Source organism: Hibiscus syriacus, unplaced genomic scaffold, assembly GCF_006381635.1.
Source record: "Hibiscus syriacus cultivar Baekdansim isolate YM2019G1 unplaced genomic scaffold, ASM638163v2 tig00014728_pilon, whole genome shotgun sequence".
Taxonomy (NCBI): Eukaryota; Viridiplantae; Streptophyta; class Magnoliopsida; order Malvales; family Malvaceae; genus Hibiscus; species Hibiscus syriacus.
In genome coordinates this window covers 618,573-638,882 of record NW_024062335.1, presented here as the reverse complement: position 1 = coordinate 638,882, position 20,310 = coordinate 618,573, and the positions used below count along the sequence as shown (strand labels likewise).

General features: G+C 34.7%; 1 protein-coding gene across 1 annotated transcript; it reads left to right on the top strand.

The window, feature by feature from the left end:
- The first annotated feature begins 2,085 nt into the window (after nt 1–2,085).
- Nucleotides 2,086–12,394, top strand: LOC120207392. Its single transcript, XM_039206855.1, has 3 exons — nt 2,086–2,255; nt 11,211–11,425; nt 11,619–12,394. The coding sequence occupies exons 1-3, from the start codon at nt 2,086–2,088 to the stop codon at nt 12,392–12,394; spliced, it is 1,161 nt and encodes a 386-aa protein (XP_039062786.1).
- Nucleotides 12,395–20,310: the final 7,916 nt, after the last annotated feature.

Here is a 20,310-nt window from a genome sequence, read left to right as displayed (position 1 = left end):
CCTTAAAAAGATCATAAGAAAAATTAGATTCAATATATTCATCAATTAAATGATCTATAACATCAGCATAATTAATTCTTTCAACATGATCAGGGCATTTCATTGCTTTGTAAACATCAAATTCAACGATCTCACCATTAAATTCCATTGTTAATATACCACTTCTAATATCAATCTTTGTACGTGATGTGCTTAGGAAGGGTCGACCTAAGAGTACCTCGGAATAAGAATCCGACCTATCATGTTCCATGTCAATGACATAGAAATCTGCAGGAAAAAATAATGCATCGACTTTACCAAGACATTTTCCATTATTCCTACTGGATAGATCATAGATCGATCAACCAACTATATGGTTATTCATGTTTCCTTCAAAGGCTCGTTAGTAATCATTTTATAAATAGAAAATGACATAACATTTATTGAAGCTCCTAAGTCACAGATTGCACATTTAATTTTAAAATCACCTATTTTGTAAGGTATAGCGAACATACCTTGATCCTTCATCTTTGGTGGGAGCTTTCATTGAAAAATTGCATATATATATTCTCCCAAATTTACCTTTTCGTGCCCCATTAATTTCCTCTTTGTAGTGCAATGTTCTTTTAAAAATCGAGCATACCTTGGTACTTGTCGAATTACTTCAAGAAGAGGTATGTTGACTTGAACTTTTTGGAACACCTCTAAGATCTCCATTTCTTCAGTTCTTTTATCACGCTTCATCAACCTTGATGGGAATGGTGGTGGCGTGATTTCATGAGAAGACAGAGAAGGATATGAGTCAGACGTACCTTGTATTTATGGAGGTGGCGTGTCCTCTTGCTCTTTCTGATGTGCGGCTTTTTCTGCTGGAACTTCGGGTGAGATAACTGTTCCACTTCGAAGTATGATGGCACTAACATTCTCTCTCGGATTTAACTCTGTTTGAGAAGGTAGTTCTCCTTGTGATTCAAATTTTCCCACAGTTTGAGCTAGTCGACTTACTTGATTATATAACTCTTGAAGATGCGTCTCGGTTCGGCTTTGGAATTTTTCCTGGGATGCAATGAACTTTTCTTGTGAAATTTCTAACTTTTCTATGAGTTCCTCCAATGATGGTTTTTGCGTTTGCTGTTAAGGAGGAGGTCTTGGTTGATAAGTTGGTCTTTGATTTGCCGTATAGCTGAAGTTTGGGTGGTCTCGCCATCCTGGATTATAAGTATTGATGTATGGTTATATTGTCTTTGTGGAGGACCTGGAAAATTCCCTGTTACATTGATTTCTGCATTGCCTCCTTCTTGTATAAGCGGGTAGCAATCTGTCGGATGGTCTAGCTTTGTGCATATCCCACATGCTCTTGTTGCTCCAGATTTTCCTGCAACAAGTGAATTAACTACTTCAGTTAATTTATCTAACTTATTTTCAAGGGAAAATGTACTTATCTCATGAACCCGTCGGCTAGGTTCACTTGAAAACTGTTGAGAGTTGGCTGCCATGGTTGGAATCAATTCCCTTGCTGTTGTTGGGGTCATGTTGACTAATGCTCCTCCACTGGCGGCATCCATCATTTTCACCTTCATTGGTAAAAGGCCTTCATAAAAGTATTGAAGTAACGTTTGCTCACTTAATCCGTGTTACAGACAACGTGCGCAAAGTTTTTTAAATCATTCCTAATAGTCATAAAGACTTTCTTCGGTCTTTTGTTGAATGGAAAGAATGCTCATTCGTAACTCGCTTTCTTTAGCCGCTGGAAAGAACCTGTCGAGAAAAATTTGATTCTTGTCAGCCCATGAATTAACTGAATCTGGAGGTAAATAAAATAACCAATCTTTAGCCAAATCGGCTAAAGAGAAAGGGAAAACTCTCAATTTAATTTGATCATCGGTAACTCCCTGTGGTTTCATGCTAGTGCAAACCATGTGGAATTCCAACAAGTGTTTGTGCAGATATTCAGTGGGAAAGCTGTGGAAAGTGGATAGAAGATGAATGAGTCTCTTCTTTAATTTAAACGGAGTCCGGCCACTAGGAAAATTGATGCATAATGGCGTCTGAGTGACAGTAGCTGTGGCTAGCTCTCGGATCGTTTGTTCTTCTTCTACCAACGGGATGTTGTATGCGTCTGCTTCAGAGTCTATCTCTGGATCTTATTCTGTTTCTGATCTCTTTTCTTGTTCTTCTTATCTTTTTCTCTTTTCTCAAAGTGTTTATGAGTGGATTCTTCGTGCTCGTGCTTCGATCTCCGGATCTAGATCTGCTAATTCACCTGGTTTCTTATGGTCATAAATCAAAAACTAGAAAAATAAATCAGTATTTGCTGTTAATCCCTGGCAACAGCGCCAATTTGATAACTGTTGTTTTGTTATCAAAATAATTCCTAGCTTCTTAATAAATAGAAAGAAAAAGGTAGTATAGAGAAGCAGGGTCGATCCACAGGGACTCTGGTTTTTGTGATTTAGTAAAATTGTTTCTTGATTTTAGAGGAAGATAGAATTCCAAGTAAAGTTGAAAAGGTATATTAAAATAAAATAAATAATTATAAAAGAGGAAAAAATAATAAATAATAGTAGTAAAAATAAAAAAGGGGTTTTCTAAAAGTTGTTTTTAAAATAAAAGATAAGAATTAAATAAAAGAAAATAATTAAATAAATAAATTAAAGAGATTGAGATAAAGAGAAACTTATAGAGAAAGTAGCCTCAGACTTCAGCTTTGCCTCAAATTCCTCGGATCATCGAAACAGATCTTTACTTCAAGATTCACGTCGGCTTACAAGGACAATTCTTCGCTGCCGACTCGGATTATGTTGTTTCAACAATAACTGGTTTCGATCTCCGTTTCCTCTTAGCAAACAATTTTTCTAAATGTGTTCTTAGGAAGTTGAATGTGCTTCAATAAGCCAATCCTTCTTCCAATGTTAACCATAACAATATCCAGACCAATGTTGAAAATCATTTTGATTTGAAAAGTAAGCCCAAAAAACAAAGAGAAAAATCTGAAGCGATTTAAGTGTCGTATAATTCTCACGTTGGAATTGAGACTTTGCTTTAGCCTTCGGCTTAAAAGAAAATTAGCTAAGCATGACCAAAGTCATACTTATCATATTTGAAAACAAAATTTTAAAGGGAAATAAAGGAAGTATGTGAAAAATAGAGAGAAATCTAGAGAGAAAAAGAAGATTTTATTCTCAGATGAGAGAGATATGTTTCTATGCTCACCCTTAGAGGGTATTTATAGCCTTCAAATTCCTAAAAATAAGCTAAAGATAATTCCTAAAATAATATATTTTATCCTAATAAAAACACTTAAAACTATTTAACTAAAATACATAAAACAAAGATAAACTAAAATACTATTTAAAATAATATCCTAAATCCTAATTGAAATACTAAAAACAATTTAAACTAAAATACAAAGATAAAATATAATGTTTAAAATATTATCATAAACTTGAGTTTGATTCAAATCCGTATGCAAGAAACGTGCGGCCAACTCATTCATTCTTCTAGAAATGCTGACTGGATCTTCTAGAAGGTGCTGACGTCATCGCCTCGTCGGATGTTTCATGTCCGAGTTCATTCCCACTAATCCAGCCTCGATTCCAAAAATAAAAAAAAACTGCATAATTTTCTCCTTTTAGTGCAATTTCCAGAATCTGACGTCCTCTATAGAAAATGAATGAAAACGAACAATTAAGCCACAAAAACCAATGATTAAGGAGTAATTTAAAAGTAAAATATTAACTAAATTAAGCACTTATAATAAGGTGATTATCAAAGTTTATGCAAGTCATTAGGGTTCATAATACATCATTTTTATGCATTTCTAATATTCAAATCGATCACATCGAATCCACATGCACCCAAGCCCCTACTATGCTTCACCACCCCATACAAGCAAGCAAATCAAATGTAAATGACATACAAGTAGTAGAGAAGAGTTAAGGTGTGTTTCCATAGCCTTCAAGAAACCCAAATACCTTTCTAGCTCATCCTAGAATCAACCTCTCTTACTCTTGCTCTTACGGGGTCACACACCGAGGGAAGAATCTACTTAGAGTTTGATCAAAATTCATATTCTAAAATTTGTGATTGAAATTATTAGTTTATTAATCCTATTTTGGTTTATGTTGTGATGATCTCATGTGCGAAACTCATATATTATGGATACTTATGCTATTAATTTATGGTTATGTTGCGATAAATCCATTCATGTTTTGGTTTTTGTTATTGGCATATATATATTTGGGTTAATTCTTTTTAATCTCAGGATATTTTAAGATCAAGAGAAAAGTCTTTTCAATCTTTATTTTCTATTTTCTATTTTACATAGTATTTTAAGGTCATTGCAAATCTTTCTATTCATTCGTTGTGAGCTTTAATTCTTGTAATCATCTACCTTGTGAGATTTTCTTGTTTACATCTTTTATCATTTGTAAAAGGAAAATGGTTATATCTTAGTCTTTGACAAGATACAGATTTGTAAAAGTTACTCTTGAGCCTAGAAAAAGAAAGAACAAATTAGTGAATTTGTTAGAAATCCTTTATGTGGAGCTAAGGTAATTGATGTAGATTTTGGTCGATAAAGTTGAACCACTCTAAATCTTTGTGCAAATTTTCCCATCTTTATTCCTTCCACACCTAAAATTTTTAAAAGGCCAATTAACCCCATTTTGGCACATTTTTGATTGATCATATAGCATCAATATTTCCAACAATTTGTGTCAAAGTTGGTCATAATCGACAGTCAATAACCTTGTGAAGATCCTAGAAGCGCTCTACCATTTCCCTATTCAACTAAGAAGATGACATCAACTTCTAGCTCATACTACCTTGAGGATTCCCACTCCATCATAAGGCACCATACTTCAATGGTGCCAACTATTCTTATTGGAAGAATAGGATAGTGTTGTTCGTTCAAGCTACAGACCTTTCAATTTGGGATTTCATCACCGATGATTCTCCCACCCCTCCAAGGAATAGGTCGGAATGGATAAGTGAACATAGAAAGCTAGCCCAATTCAATGCCAAGGCCATGCACATCCTCTTTTGTGCACTTGTCCTCGACGAGTATAGTAAAATGTCTTCATACTATAATGCTAAGGAGATTTGAGACAAGTTAGTAGTGACTCATGAAGAGACAAGAGAAATGAAAAATTCCAAAGTTGGCATTCTCACTCTCAACTACGATAACTTCAAGATGATGCCCAATTAAGACATAAAGACTATGTTCAATCGATTCACACTCATCATCAATGGGCTTAAGATTTTTGGAAAGGAATATCTCAATAAAGAAGTAGTGAGAAAGATATTCTTCTCCTTACCAATGTCATGGGAAGGAAAGAGAAATGCCATTGAAGAAGTCAAGGATTTGGAGATGCTTACTCTTGATTAACTCATTGAATCATTTCTCACTCATGAGATGAGACTCCAAAGGAAACAAAAAGAAGAAAAAAAGAATGACAAGAAGAAGAATGAGGTAGACATTGCGTTCAAGTCCACCAATGAGAGTAAATAAGACTCAAGAGAATAGGTAGATGAAGAACAAGTAGACCAAGCTATTCAAAAGATTCAAGTGATTCATGACATCAAAAGAAAAAGATGTAAAGCATGAATAAAAAAAAGAATGATCCCCCCATATGCTTCGAATGTCACAGAATGAGACATGTCAAGTATGATATTCCCCTCCTAAAGAAGAATGGATCTAGAAAAAAGAAGGCATTTGTGGCTACTTGGAGTGATGAGGACAACTCCAATGATCAAGATGAAGTAGCCAATCTTTGCCTCATGGTCATTCAAGAAGATTCAAAGGTATCCTCTACCTCAAATGAATTTAATTTATATTCTTTTAATGATCAATTACAAGATGCCTATGATGATTTCTTTTTTGGAGTTTGAGACCATGAACTCTAAATGCAAGAAATTGATCTCTAAATTTAAAAGTGAAAATGAATTCTTTTGAAAACAAAAATGAATTTTGAAAAATAAAATGATTTTAAGAAAAGATTTAGAGTTTTCAAAAACTAAAATTGATGAATTTAAAAAATTAAATCTTGATTTAAAAGTTAAGCTTGAATGCTTAACAAAAGAAAAAGAAATCCTTTTAAACAATTCATCTAGCTTAATAATGGCAAAATGCTCACATTACCATTATAATGGTCATAGTCTATATATTTGTCCTGTTAAAATTAGAAAATATTTTAAAATTAGACAAATATGAGTTCCTAAGGGAACTAGAGACATTGGTACAAACCCTTAAGGACTCAAAACAATTTGAATACCAAAATCCAAATGAATGTTTCTTGTAGGTGTGTTTGAGCAATGGAGTGAAATGTCAAGACATTTGAATGCTCTAGTCACAGAAAAGAATGATGGGTAACCTCTAAACTTAAAGTTGATTGATCTTGTATGTTGGTTGCCTATTGATTTTTTATGCATGCATGAGTATAGAACATGAATGATTACATGTTGTTTGTTATCTCATGTATGTTGAAATGTGTTATGACAAACATTTTTTTAAGTTAAATGTTTTTATCAATTTTTAGTTCACCATGTTTTGTCAAGTTATGTTTTTATATTTTAAATGATTTTTTTTATCTTGACCTCAAGGTGATTTTCATTATTTGAGTTTAAATTCCCAAATCTTAATATTTTAATTAAATTCTTTTTTTTTTACCTATTTGTATATGTGTACTTAATTCTTACACTCTTGATATGCAAATGTAAATGATTTTAAATGTTTATGATTATGCTCTTTCTTGCAAATGATATCTCTCTAACAATTGATATTTATATCGAATGCATGATATTTTTGTAGTGCTTTATGAATGTGAGTTTTAATGCTTCATTTCTAATTATTGCATATAAATGACTGTCTTAAATTTATTGAATTTCATATTCTATTAACTTGTTTATCTCTTGGTTGAAATTCAATATCTTTTAAGTGTTAAATTTTTGTGTCAAAATTTTACATGGAATGCTTTTATTGAGGGGGAGCTTTGATTTTTCAAATGATTTTATGTTAATTTTTTTACACACCATTGTTATTTTGAACCAATAAAGTTTGAATTATTTTTGATTTAACAAAAAGGGGAGAAGTATAAGTTTGAAAAATTCAATTTCTCAATGAAAAAGGAGAGCTTAAAATATTTTCAAATATTCTCTTTTTCAAGAAATGTTTTACAAAGGGGAGTTTTGCCAAAAAACCATAGTATCGATACTGGTCAAGCCCAATGGTCATTAAGGACTAGTTTTTCAAAGGAAATACTAATACTTCGAACTTGAGTACTGACACGTCATGTCTTTGGCAGTTTTATTTTGCAGCTAATTCCAACATATAAAAACAAGTAAAAAACACTTGAAGAATGTTACAACACCTATCCAAGCTTAAAGATCAAGAGAAAAACATTTTCAATCTTTATTTTTTATTTTCTTTTAGACATAGTGGTTTGAGTTCATTGCAAATCTTTCTATTTATTCTTTGTGAGCTTTAATTCTTGTAAATATCTATCTTGTGGGGTTTTGTTGTTTACAATTTTTATCCTTTGTAAAAGGGGAGTGGTTCTATCTTAGCCTTTGAAAAGATAGACATTTGTAAAGGTTACTCTTGAGCCTGAAAAAAAGAACAAATTAGTGAATTTGTTAGAAATCCTTTGTGTGGAGCTAAGGTAGTGGATGTAGACTATGGTTGATAAAGTCGAATTACTCTAAATCTTTGTGCAAATTTTTTTATCTCTATTCATTCCACACCCAAAATTTTCAAAAGTTCAATTCACCCTCTTTTGGCACATTTTCGATTGAACATAGAGCCTCAATATTCCCAACATATTGCCATTAACAGGGGGATTTTGATTTGGTATGGTCTGATTTGTCTGAATGCTTGCGGAGGAAGGTTTGGTATTGATAAGTGCACATTGTTATCATATGGGAGCTACCTAGATAGATCTCGGATCACCTACACAAAGGAGATGATGGATTGGGAACCGAGGTTTTTCAAATTCATCAGTATGTGGCTAAACCAAGTAGGGTGTGAAGCTTTTGAAGTAGCAAAATTGAGCTCATTGCAGTATTGTAGTGAATTAAAGGTGTTATTATCGTTCTTCTAGCTTAGATATGGCTTTGGTTTTTTGTCAAGTTTGGGGCTGTATTGTTTTGCTGATCTTGCTTTGTTGTAATTGTTAAGTGCCTTGAAGGTGGTGTACTCTATCCTCTAACTAGGATTAGAGAGGTTTTTAACGAGGCTCACCTTTCGGAGTTAAGCGTTTATTACGATTAATGAATAAAATCAAATTTGCTGAGTAAAAAAAAAACAGTTGACATAATTACATGTGCAACTTTGGTAATAAGCATGTGCTAATTATTTGGTTTGATATATGAGTAATAAATCGGTCTAAAGAAATTTTTTTGCTTGACATGTTCGTATTATTAGTGTTTAATTATCACACCATATATCATTTAAAATGAATATTTTTTTTAAAATAAAATATTAATAGAGTGTTTGATATCTTGAGATACTATATCAAAGAATTAGAGAGCTCGATTTATTAGGTTTTACTTATTTATATTAAGAAAAAGAATTAAAGTCACTAAAAATGAGATAAAAATATATTATTGTAAAAGAAATAGGTAATATTGAGAATAATTTTATATTACTAAATTTTAAAATTGTGGGTAATATTAATATTTCCAAATCACAATTCTAAGTTTTGTTGGATAAATTTACAAATTAGAAATCAAATTATTCCATCTTCTGAAAAGTCTTGTTGAAGTCAGTAGTGGTTTAGCGGTTGTTATACGTTTTAATAGTACAGCTATTGTATAGTTTTAGTGAAAATGAAACATGTGTAAGTTAATAGCCTGTGTAATCTTCCAATGTCTTTCTCTTATCTTCTTGAGTTTAGGATTGATGGAAAGTTGGAACCACTAACTTCATTACGTATCATAGCTATGGTTCTTGACTTAGCCAACCTGCCTCTCAAGTAAGTTAATAGCATGTGGAATCTTCCAATGCCTTTCTCTTATCTTCTGTCCCCGTCGCTTTTCCAGTTTTTTTTACTGCAGAAAGTAGAATGGAGACAGCTAAACCAATGGGAAATAAGCTAAATTATCCAAAAAAGAAAGCGAGTCAAGACCAGTAAGCAACAACAAGGACACATGCTTTAAAATCAACACCAACAAGTTGTTTATTTGGGCGCTTGTGATTTAAAGATTGATGGAGTCTTTAGGATGAATTTTGGTGTACTCTGTTAATATGTGAACGTCCTTGGCCCCTTGGTTGAATGGATAATTCCATGTTTAGACCCTCTTTAGAACTGATAATTTAATTTAATGCCTTTTACCCATTTATTAAATGGAATTATTACATTTTTTCAGGGAAAACGCAGAATTTTATGCTAGGGGATGAATTTCTAATTTTTTTGAAGAATACGAACTTATAAAATTCTAGGGTGCGAAAATAGATTATTAATTAAAAATACAAAACATATCTAAAATATATACTAATTTAAAAATTTTCAGGTGGCGACTGCCTCCACCCCTCGATGCATCCCTGCATTTTGGGACACTTTCAAAAATTAACGATTCAATTTATTTTATTTTAGCACAAAATGTTTAGTGTTCCTGAAGTATTTCAATTACATGGTACAATATTATGGTGGACTTGTATACCCATAAGACTTATACATGTATCTAGTTTATAACCCTATTTATATTTTGAAATAAAATATGAGAAATGTTTGTAAACAGAGCTCCGGTTTGTAAACACATTTTAAATGTCACTATGTATTTTATGGGTTATATTTATAAATAATTTCATATTATGATCAATGAAGGAGAGATTTTAAAGTAGTGGTCGTTTAAGTGATCCAATGTGCTGTTTTTGGTTCATTATATAAGGAATTGTATTTAGGATGTTACAAACAAGGGAAGAGAAGCAAGGCAAGTGAAGGTGGTCTTCAAAGGCAATTCATAATAAGGCATAAATAGTTTACATATGATGTATTGGTAATGTTGAAGTATGAAAGATGCAAAAAATCATGCAACATTTTAGACTTAACTGATTACTAGTATGCTATTGTGTATGTTTTGTATGCAAAAACTGTATGAATCTTGAGTTAAAAGGTCAAATAACTTGTTCATATTATTTTTTTGGTTTGGACAATTTATAAAACATGTATATGATATGTTATACTTGTTGGATTAAGTAAATTACACTTAGAGTCGAAAATGATTAGTTAGATTCCTGAAAAGTGAAAATTTGTATGAATTGGTACTCAGTGATCTAAATTTTGATATATGATGTTATTGATCATAAATTTGGCACATGTTTTTTTTTCCCATGTATTTAGTATGTTGATGAATCTTTAGGACCTTGTATAGGATGATCGGTGATATTGGGAGACCAATTTTCTGCTTAAAAATATTAAAAATTTGCAGTTTTACATGAACAATATTGAAACTGGATTATCGGTTTCGAAATCGATTGACCTAGTATTAAAGTCAGGTGTTTGGTATCAAAATCGAGCCATTGGTATTGATATCGACCGAAAGAGCCTACTAGATCTTTTTTACTTAATTTCTTATGTAGAGTAAGTTCACATTAGTTTCAAATTTTGAAACACAAATTAAAGGTAGAATTTAGCTCAAATGCTTTGAAATTTAGTATGTGACCTTAAAATGTATTTAATTTCAGTGTGGAACTGTCTAATTTGAATTTTTATTTAATTACATAACCTATTTTATTTTATAATTTATTCCTTAAAATTAATGTTTTTACAATTCTCGTTGACTGAGAATCTAGATTGAAGTAACATTTGGCATGGCATCATTTATAATAATTCTGAGTATTTTGCTGGCGTTAATTTTGTGTTTTAACATGATTTATGAAAGCATACTGGGAAATATAAAAAAGACCCTTACATTTGTAATTACTTGTTTGGCTTAGAATTCAAGAATGATTTAGGATATATGCCACTATTATGTATGATTTATTACTTTTAAAGTATTTGTTACTTGGAAGTCCATTTGCTTGCCAAAGCTGGAACAAACCTCAGGTTGTAGCACTAATGGAGACTCGAGTGAGCAAAAGAACAGCGGATAATGTCATCAAAAAGCTGGGATTTATGAACATTTAGAGTTGAAGTGCAGGGCTTTAGCGGAGGCATATGGATTTTATGGGGAGAGGCTATGGAATCGGAAATCTTGAAAATCTCGAACCAATTTATCCATGGTTGATGCAGGAACAAAGATAATAGGACTTGGATTACAGTCACTATAGTTTACGCAAGCCCTCAATCATCACAAAGGAAACTTCTTTGGGACAAACTCAAACAATTGGATCCCGGAAACAATGAAGCGTGGACACTAGGTGGTGACTTTAATGCCATTTTAAGATGGGAAGAAAGGAAAGGTGGTGTTCCCCGAGGGTCCGGAGTGAAAGGATTTCTCACACTTTGTATTCGACTTGGGACTATAAGACATTATTTCTATGGGTTCAGAATACACGTGGAGGAGAGGGAATCTTTATCAGAAACTGGATAGATGCCTTGTGAATGAAAGATGGTTACAAATCCACCCAAATGCAAGAGTACTGCACCTCGAAAGAATAGGTTCGGACCACTGTCCAATTTTGCTATAAACTTGTGAAGGTGAATACAACAACTTGAACTGGTCTTTTCGAGTCATAGCTGCATGGCTTGATCATCCCATTTTCAAGGAATTTCTCAGCACAAACTGGAACCGGGAAGCACATGTCTGTTGGAACGTCGAGGAATTCAAAAATAAGGTGTCAACTTGGAACCAAGAAGTCTTTGGTCACATAGGGGTCAGAAAGAGGAAAACCTTGGCTCGGCTTAGGGGAATAGAGAAAGCTTTGAACAAAGCTCACTCGTTATTTATTGAAGACCTGGAAAAGCAACTACAAACAGAGCTTGACGTCATATTAGAACAAGAGGAAAGCCTATGGTTTCAAAAGGCGAGAAGTAAATGGGTACTTCAGAGCAACAAAAATACAAAATACTTCCATACATCCACGATGAGCAGACGAAGGACAAACACGATCAAAGCATTAAAATTGTCGGATGACACATGGTGTGGAGATCAAGAAACGTTGAAGGATATGGCTACAGATTTCTACCAAAACATGTTCACAAACTCTAACATGGACGGTCATGGATACGAGCTCAGCGGTGAATTTCTGATAATGGAGCAAAATGTAAAAGAAGAGTTAGTAGCACCGGTAACGGTCGACGAAATCAAAGGGGTAATGTTTGAGATGAACCAATGGAAAGCACCCGGGGTGGATGGTATGCATGCTTTATTCTATCAACGTAACTGGAATATTGTGGGGGATTTAGTATGCAAGTTTGTTAAGGAAGTGTTCAATGGTGCTCAATCGACGAAAACCTTAACATCACACTATTAGTGTTGTTGCCAAAGGTTAGGTCGCCAGAAAATTTCAGCCAATTCAAACCGATAAGTTTATGTTCAGTATTATACAAGGTAATTACGAAAATTATGGTGAATCGAATAAAACCTCTGCTTCCAAATTGGATATCTCATACTTAAACCAGCTTTGTCCCAGGCCGATCAATAACTGATAACATTAGCATTACGCAAGAAGTAGTACATTGCATGGTCTTTCATTGAAAACACACTACAAGACATTGGAATCTCGCCCAAGATGAGGAGAATGATTATGCACTGTGTGTCTTCAGTCATCACGCAAATACTTTGGAATGGTTCAATGACGGAATCATTCAAACCAACGAGAGGCATTAGACAAGGTGACCCATTGTCACCGTACCAGTTTGTAATGTGCATGGAAAGATTGACACAGGCAATAAACCAGGAAGTGAGTAAGGGGCAATGGAAACCATTCAAGGTATCAAAGGAAGACCCAAAAATCTCACATATTTTCTTCGCATATGATATGATTCTTTTTGCGAAAGCTTCAATCCAACAATTAAATGTTATCTGAAAAGTAATGGAAAAATTATGCACAACATCAGGACAAAATGTTAGTGTCGACAAAACAAACATCTTCTTCTCACATAATGTACCCATGGACTTTAAGGACGGAAATTAGAGAGGGCTTCGGGTTCAAAGAAGTTTAAGACTTGGGGAACTACCTAGGGGTACTGGTTTTACATGGCAAGGTAACTAGGAATTCATGGCAATCAGCAACAATTCCGAAAGGTATCTGTTATAAAATTAAAAAAATAATAAGGCGATTTGTCTGGAATCACACCTCGGATAAAGGGATGAAAAACCTAGTGAATTGGAACACAATGTGCAAAAAAAAAAAACACCGGAATGAGGCTGGGGGATAAAGAAGCTCGCCTAACAAAACGAAGCGTTTTTAATGAAGGTCGCATTCCAACTACTAACGAAGAAAGACCAGCAGTGAGTCAAGTTGTTGCACGCCAAATACAAATAGAAAATGCGATCCTAGACTCCATAAACAGAACAAATTGCTCCAGGTTTAGGAAGGATATGGGAGGAGGTACGTGAGGGCGTAATATGGAACATCGGAGACTGAAAATCAATCAAGTTTTGGAAGGATCCTTGGCTAGATGAGACAGGTCCTTTAATCAACTATGTGCCGGATCAAGAAAACAACGACTGGAAAGAAGGTTCATCACCGACATGGTAAATGAGGACGATGACTGGAAATGGAATTAACTGAAACCACTACTTACAAACTCCATACTTGTTAAAATAGCGGTTGTCAAGTCACCAAATACAACATTACAAGGGGATTCTTTTGGCTGGAAGTGGTAGGTTGACAGGAAATTCTCAGTCAAATCGGTCGACGGAATCATAACAAAACAATTGGCGGCTATTGAAAAGAGGGAAAATGAACACAAGCTACAGAAAATGATATATCTTGAACGTGCATTGAATACAAAGCTTTATCGGATTTATACACACTGCATGCAGCAGTTAATTCTAACAAACCCTAACAACCGAGTAACAAACTCCTAACATATAAGCACACAACTAGTGCCACGTGTACTACACAATTACAACAACCATACTGCTAACTATGCCGCTAACATTCTCCCTACTTCTTCTTGTCCTCTCAATTAAAAGAATGAACACACACTTTGGATCGAAACTCTTCAAATGCAGCTCGGGAAAGGGACTCGGTGAATCCATCAGCTAACTGGTGCATGGCAGGAACATAACTAACACATAATTACCCAGCAGCCACCTTCTCATGAACAAAGGGCACATCAAGATCAACATGCTTGGACTGAGCATGATAAATGGGATTGGCACTCATGGCCACATCATTAGTGTTGTCACACCAGACAAAGGGCTATCGACACATCTGAATTCCAAGATCGGTCAGAAGAGCATTTACCCAAGTTATATCAGCAGCCGCATCTTCTACACTCTTATATTCGACCTCCATCGTGGAACGGGAGACTGTATGTTACTTTTTCGAGCACCATGCAACGAGACATTTGCCAAGAAACATACCATCCCAGTGATCGAGCGTCGGTCATCAACACTAGCACCCGAATCTGCATCAACAAAACCAACAATATACAGTCTAGTATTAACAGGAGAGAATAGAAGTCCAAAGTTTAGAGTGGAGGCTAAATATCGAAGTATCTTTTTTTACTGCAACAAAGTGAGCTTCCCGTGGTGCATGTATATATTGGGCAACTCGTCCTACGCTAAAGGAAATGTCGGGCCTAGTATGGCAAACATACAAAAGAGAGCCAACAACACTTCTGTATTCACTGGCATTAGTAAGAAGATTACCTTCTTTATGAGAAAGTTTGGATGATACAACCATTGGTGTGGCACAAGCTGCAGCTGTAAACATTCTCGTCTTCTCTATCAAGTACATATTTCTTCAGACTCAAGATGATAGACCCATCAACACATTTGACTTCAATTCCCAGGAAGAAACTCAATTCCCCTAGATCCTTAATCAAAAAACGATCTTGCAACATTGATACAACCTCCTGAATAACAGTGGAAGACAACCTTGTAATGATTATATCATCTACATACACAAATATCTAAACATAACCATTGTCGATATGCTTGAGAAAAAATGAAGGGTATGCCCGAGAGACTATAAACCCCATTTACAATAGGTTGTCCTTTAGCTTAACATGGCAATTGCGAGGTGCCTGAGGTAGACCATAAAGAGCCTTTTGGAGTTTACACACAAGAGGCTTGCCATATTCATCAAACTGTTCAAACCCAGGAGGTTGTTGCATGTAGACATCCTCACTTAAATCTCCATTGAGAAACACATTGTTTATATCAACATGCCTAAGCTCCCAACCATTAGAGACAGCAATGGCTAACACCGTGCTGAACGTGGAGAAGCAAATAAATGGGCTAATTGTATCCATGAAATCATACCTTGGGATTTGAGAGAACCCTTTGGAAACCAATCATGCTTTGTAGCGATGAACAAACCCATCAGGATTGCGTTTAACACGAAAAAGCCATTTGCAGTCGACAGCGGTACTGCCTTTAGGAAGACGAACCAGGGACCAGGTTCCATTCTTTTACAAGGAATTGTATTCATCATGAACAGCTGCAGCCAAATGAGAAGACTACAATGTTGCATGTATTGTGGTAGGAACATCATCATCAAGAATTCTTGAAAACATTTTGGGTTTGTAGATCCCACATCGACTACGTGTCATCATAGAATGAGTAAGAGAGGGAGGAACACTGACATCAGCTACTGAAGTAGCTACATAATCAACACCAACACTCTCAGAATCATCACGTACATGCCTAGTTTCTATCAGCAGATTCCCTAGGTGAAATATTTTCTAAAGCAACAATGTCCATATCATCAGACACATATTGAGGATTAGGAGAGCTACCAGGTAAACATTGGAAACAAGGATTCCTGAAATCAGTAACAACTCGTAAATATTGAGGAGTTGGAACCATGTTCACTCCAGAATTGAAAGGTTCACAAAGCCATGTCTATACAAACGAAAAAATATTCTCATTAAATACAACACGTCGAGAAACGTAAACTTGACCATTAGGTGCCAAACATTGGAACCCTTTGTGCTGAGGTCTAATACCCATGTAAGTACAAGCTTGAGAACTAAAAGATAGCTTATGATTCTAAAATAGTCGCAAGTGAGGAAAACATTGACACTTGAAAACCCTCATCATGGAATAATTCAGTTTTTTGTTAAAAATCTTTTCAAATGGTGACAATCCTTGTAACACCCTAGTAGGAAGCCAACTAATCAAGTACATTGCAGAAGCAACAGTATAGGACTAGTACTTAATCGGTAAAGATGCCTGAGCTAATAAAACAAGTGCTAATTCAACAACATGACAATGCTTGCATTCTACAACCCCGTTTTGCTTAGAAATATGAGGACATGTCAACCGGTGTATAATTCCTTCTTTATCCAAGACCGGGGACAAGCTTCGAAATTCACAGCCACAGTCGGTTTGTAAAGCCTTGATAGTAAGACCAAATTGATTAGCTATAAGCTTATGAAATAGTTGAAATGTTAACACAACTTCATCCTTGCGTTTCAAAAAATAAACCCACGTGTGTCGTGTAAAAGCATCCACAAACGAAACATAAAAACGAAAACCTTTAGAAGCCACATTTGGTGATCCCCATAAATCGGAGTAAACAAGATCAAAAGAAGAGACAACCATTGTATTTGATTCAATAAAGGGAAATTTATGACTCTTGCCCATATGACAAGCCATACATTCTTTATTTACATCAGAATGAACTTTGATACGTAGCTCACTAGCGAATTTTGCTAAAGTATCAACAACTGGGTGACCAAGACGCCTATGCCAGAGTACATCCGAAGAAGTAGACACTAAGCTAGTAGAAACTTCTGCAACATTGACTTCTAAGGAACTATCATCTATAGCAAATGGATATAAACCTTCATGTTCTTCACCTTGAAGCAGTACAATGCCAGTAGCCTCATCACGAACACAACATCGATTGGCATGGAACTCAAGGAAAACATTATTATCCCTAGCAAGCTTAGAGACTGAAAGAAAGTTCTTGGTTATTTGTGGAACATGTAACAAGTCATTCAGTAACATCACACGAGAAGAAGAATTAACATGAGAATGACCAATCAAAGTAACATCAAGAGGCATTCCATTTCCAACTAAGAGTTTACCTACTCCATAAAATTCAGATTGATTCAAAACCTTACTAAAATCGGAAGCAACATGATGTGTGGCTCCTATGTCAATCACCCAACGCTTAGGTGCTATGGAAGAAGTATGAGCTTGCGGTTGAGCAGCCACAACTGAACCAGAATTTCATTTAGCATAACACTCACAACCATCATCAGAGGATGACATAGAAGGATTACCAGTGGAGAAATCATTTTTATAATTCGATTGGTACTGCCCACAATGAGCAGAAGTCACACACGAGAATTCATGATCGTATATATGCCGAAAGCGTTCAACAAGGGGGCCAATATTTCCACAAAGTTGACACTGCTCCTGTGATCTACCACGACCCCAACCTCCAGCTCAAGAGCCAGATGAATATGCAGATCTCTTATCAGAATTTTTATTCGACATCAATGAGCTCCGAATCTCTCCTTGAGCAATAAAATGGAATTATAGAGCATTTGGAAAATTGATTAAATAAATTAGAAATTAGAAATTAGAATGAACGGTATTTTAGAATCAAATTGGAAGAAGAAAACACCTTTTGAAAATTTGGTATAATTGTCTTTGAGGAGTTTGTAATTGATCCTTTTATAAAAATAGTTATTTTTTATCAATTCAAAAAATTCTTTACATTAAACACCAATATTTCATAATTTTTTAACAAATACACTTAATTAAATTATCTATTAATTATTTCAAAAATACTTCAATTCTAGTTTCAACCTAATTTTCAAATTAATCTTATTTAACAAAAGTTAATATATTTTCAAAAATTATTTCGACCTAATTTTTTTATTTTTGAAAAGTTAGAAAATTCAAACGACTACTCAAATAATAATTTGTTACAATCAAAGGATATTACATCTATAGTAAAAATGCAACATTAACTTGCACAACTCATGTGCAAAGTATCATACTCGTGCAGATGTATATAGGGCATGTGTATGTTGTCAATGGTTAAGAAAGATTATAAACATATATTATTTTGTAATCATCCAAAAATATTAAAAAAACAATTCGCACGATTCATGTGCAAAGTATCATACTCGTGGCCGTACAAGCATTGTTGTCATCGTCAACATCTTCTACAATTTGGGAAAAACATTATAAATGGGATAGAATGCGATGAATGCGGTAAGAAAATGATTTCAAAATAAAGCCTTATTGTATCCCAGTACGTCAAGTTTTATACATACACATCTCGCATTCACTTGTGCTTGTAAGTCCTTTTTGTTGAATATGGCTCGGGAGTTTATTATTTTGTAAGTCCTTTTTTATTTTTTTGTTGCTTCCTTTCATGAACAAAATATCATCCTCCATGTTCAGAACCTCAGAGACTGAATTCTAATTATGAAGATACATTCGCTATTGATGTTCATTTTTTCATCGAAGAACTGATATCCGTTCTCACCTCATTGATACCTAGGATACGAGCCATCAATATTTTTTCCATGTTTTAAATGGTCAGCTAGGTTGAAAACCTTGCCATTTGAGGAACTTAGCGTTGGGATTAAAGCCCTTTTATCTGATATTTTTCATTTGACGGAGTAACAAGTATCCAAACTACAGAAGAAACAAAGATGGCCTTTATGTATTAACATACGGTGATACAACTGATGATGTTTCTTCCACCTTGAGCTCCATACAAGCAAGTTTGACTTGGGTTCTTGATAAACTAAACAAATTCTCTGAGGCCTCTTGATAGACTAAACAAATTCTCTGAGGTCTCGTTGAAGATCTACAAGGATGTTTGACAAAAAAGTGATGCTGCTTGAATTGTATACCTCAAGTTGCAGGCTAACTAGATTCTGTAAAGCTATGTGATGATTAAATATAAGCAACATTAAGATTTTGGGTTCTAGAAATAGATGGTTATAGATTAAGAAAGTTGCAGGATTTGATCATCTACATTACAACCCGTCATACATATTGATTTTAATGTAGTTTAAACCAAATTTTCCTCAGTGTCACCACCATTTACGATAGGTATAGCATTAGAGGTGCCTCAAAGTTAGAGGGTTTGACAACCATGAAAATATATGCATTGTTATTATGCTTCATGCTTTACCATCTTGTAAAGATTGAATTTTTAATATCAAGTAAACAATGATAACTCTAACCTATCCCTAAATTTTATGCTACTTGTTGTTGGATCTGTCCTTAATTGGAGAGGTTCTAGAAAATTTTAGAGCTTTCTGGAGAAGTGTAGAATTTTCTAGAGCATTCTGGAGAACTCTAGAGAAGTGTAGAACTCTCTAGAAGCTTGTGGAAGAGTGTGGAATCCTCTGGAATATTCTGGAGATGTGTGGAACCTTATGGAAGAGTATAAAATAATATGGAAGGGAGAGGAAGAGTGTAGAGCTTCTTAGAGTGTGTGGAGCATTCTAGATAATTAATCTCCACCCTTGGATGTAAGTAATCTCCACCATTCATTGTGGAGGTGGATTAGTATAAATAGGGGTGAGAGACTTCATTCCTAACCATCCAAGAAATCCAAAAATACTAAGAAAGTTCACTTCTTAGAGTAAGAAACTAGAGAGTTAGAGAGCCTCTTTGAGAGAGAAGAGAGATAGTTTGGGAAGTATTTATCCTCAAGCTTGAGTGAGCCACCAAGTGTGAGTCAAATTTTGTGAACACATCCTTGTAATCCTACTATTTTTTTTGTATAGTGGGAGAATCTCCAAATTGGAGAATTATACTCTTGTGCTCTCTTTACTATCCTTAATCTCTAAGTGCCTATCTTAACTTCACGAAGCGGGAAAGACCGTGATTACCAATAGTGGTATCAAAGCCAGGTTCATTCGTAGCCGTAATTAACTATTACAGTTCAAGATGGAGGATAACGTCGCTCATGATGGAGACATGTTCAAGCTCACAGCCAATAACTACTCATATTGGAAGCCAATGATGGAGGACCACCTGTACAACAAGGATTTGCATGAGCCCGTCATCTACAAAGACAATGTAGAATGAAAGAGTGATTCTCAATGGGAGTTACTAAATCGGAATGTCGTTGCTATGATCCGTAAGTATATTGATAAAACCCTCTTTGAGCATGTTTCTACTTATACAAATTCTTATGAATTATAGACAAAGATTGAGTCCATGAATCAAAAGAAAACGCATCATAACAAAGCCAATTTAGTTCGACGATTGGTGAAATTGGAGTAT

What these genes read in the sequence shown, in the direction of transcription:
- LOC120207392 (XM_039206855.1), top strand. Translation starts at nt 2,086, where the DNA reads ATGTTGTATGCGTCTGCTTCAGAGTCTATCTCTGGATCTTATTCTGTT. An exon ending in AATTCACCTGGTTTCTTATG is followed by an intron (nt 2,256 to 11,210) that starts GTCATAAATCAA and finishes TGGTTGATGCAG; the next exon opens with GAACAAAGATAATAGGACTT. An exon ending in GAAAGGATTTCTCACACTTT is followed by an intron (nt 11,426 to 11,618) that starts GTATTCGACTTG and finishes AAACTTGTGAAG; the next exon opens with GTGAATACAACAACTTGAAC.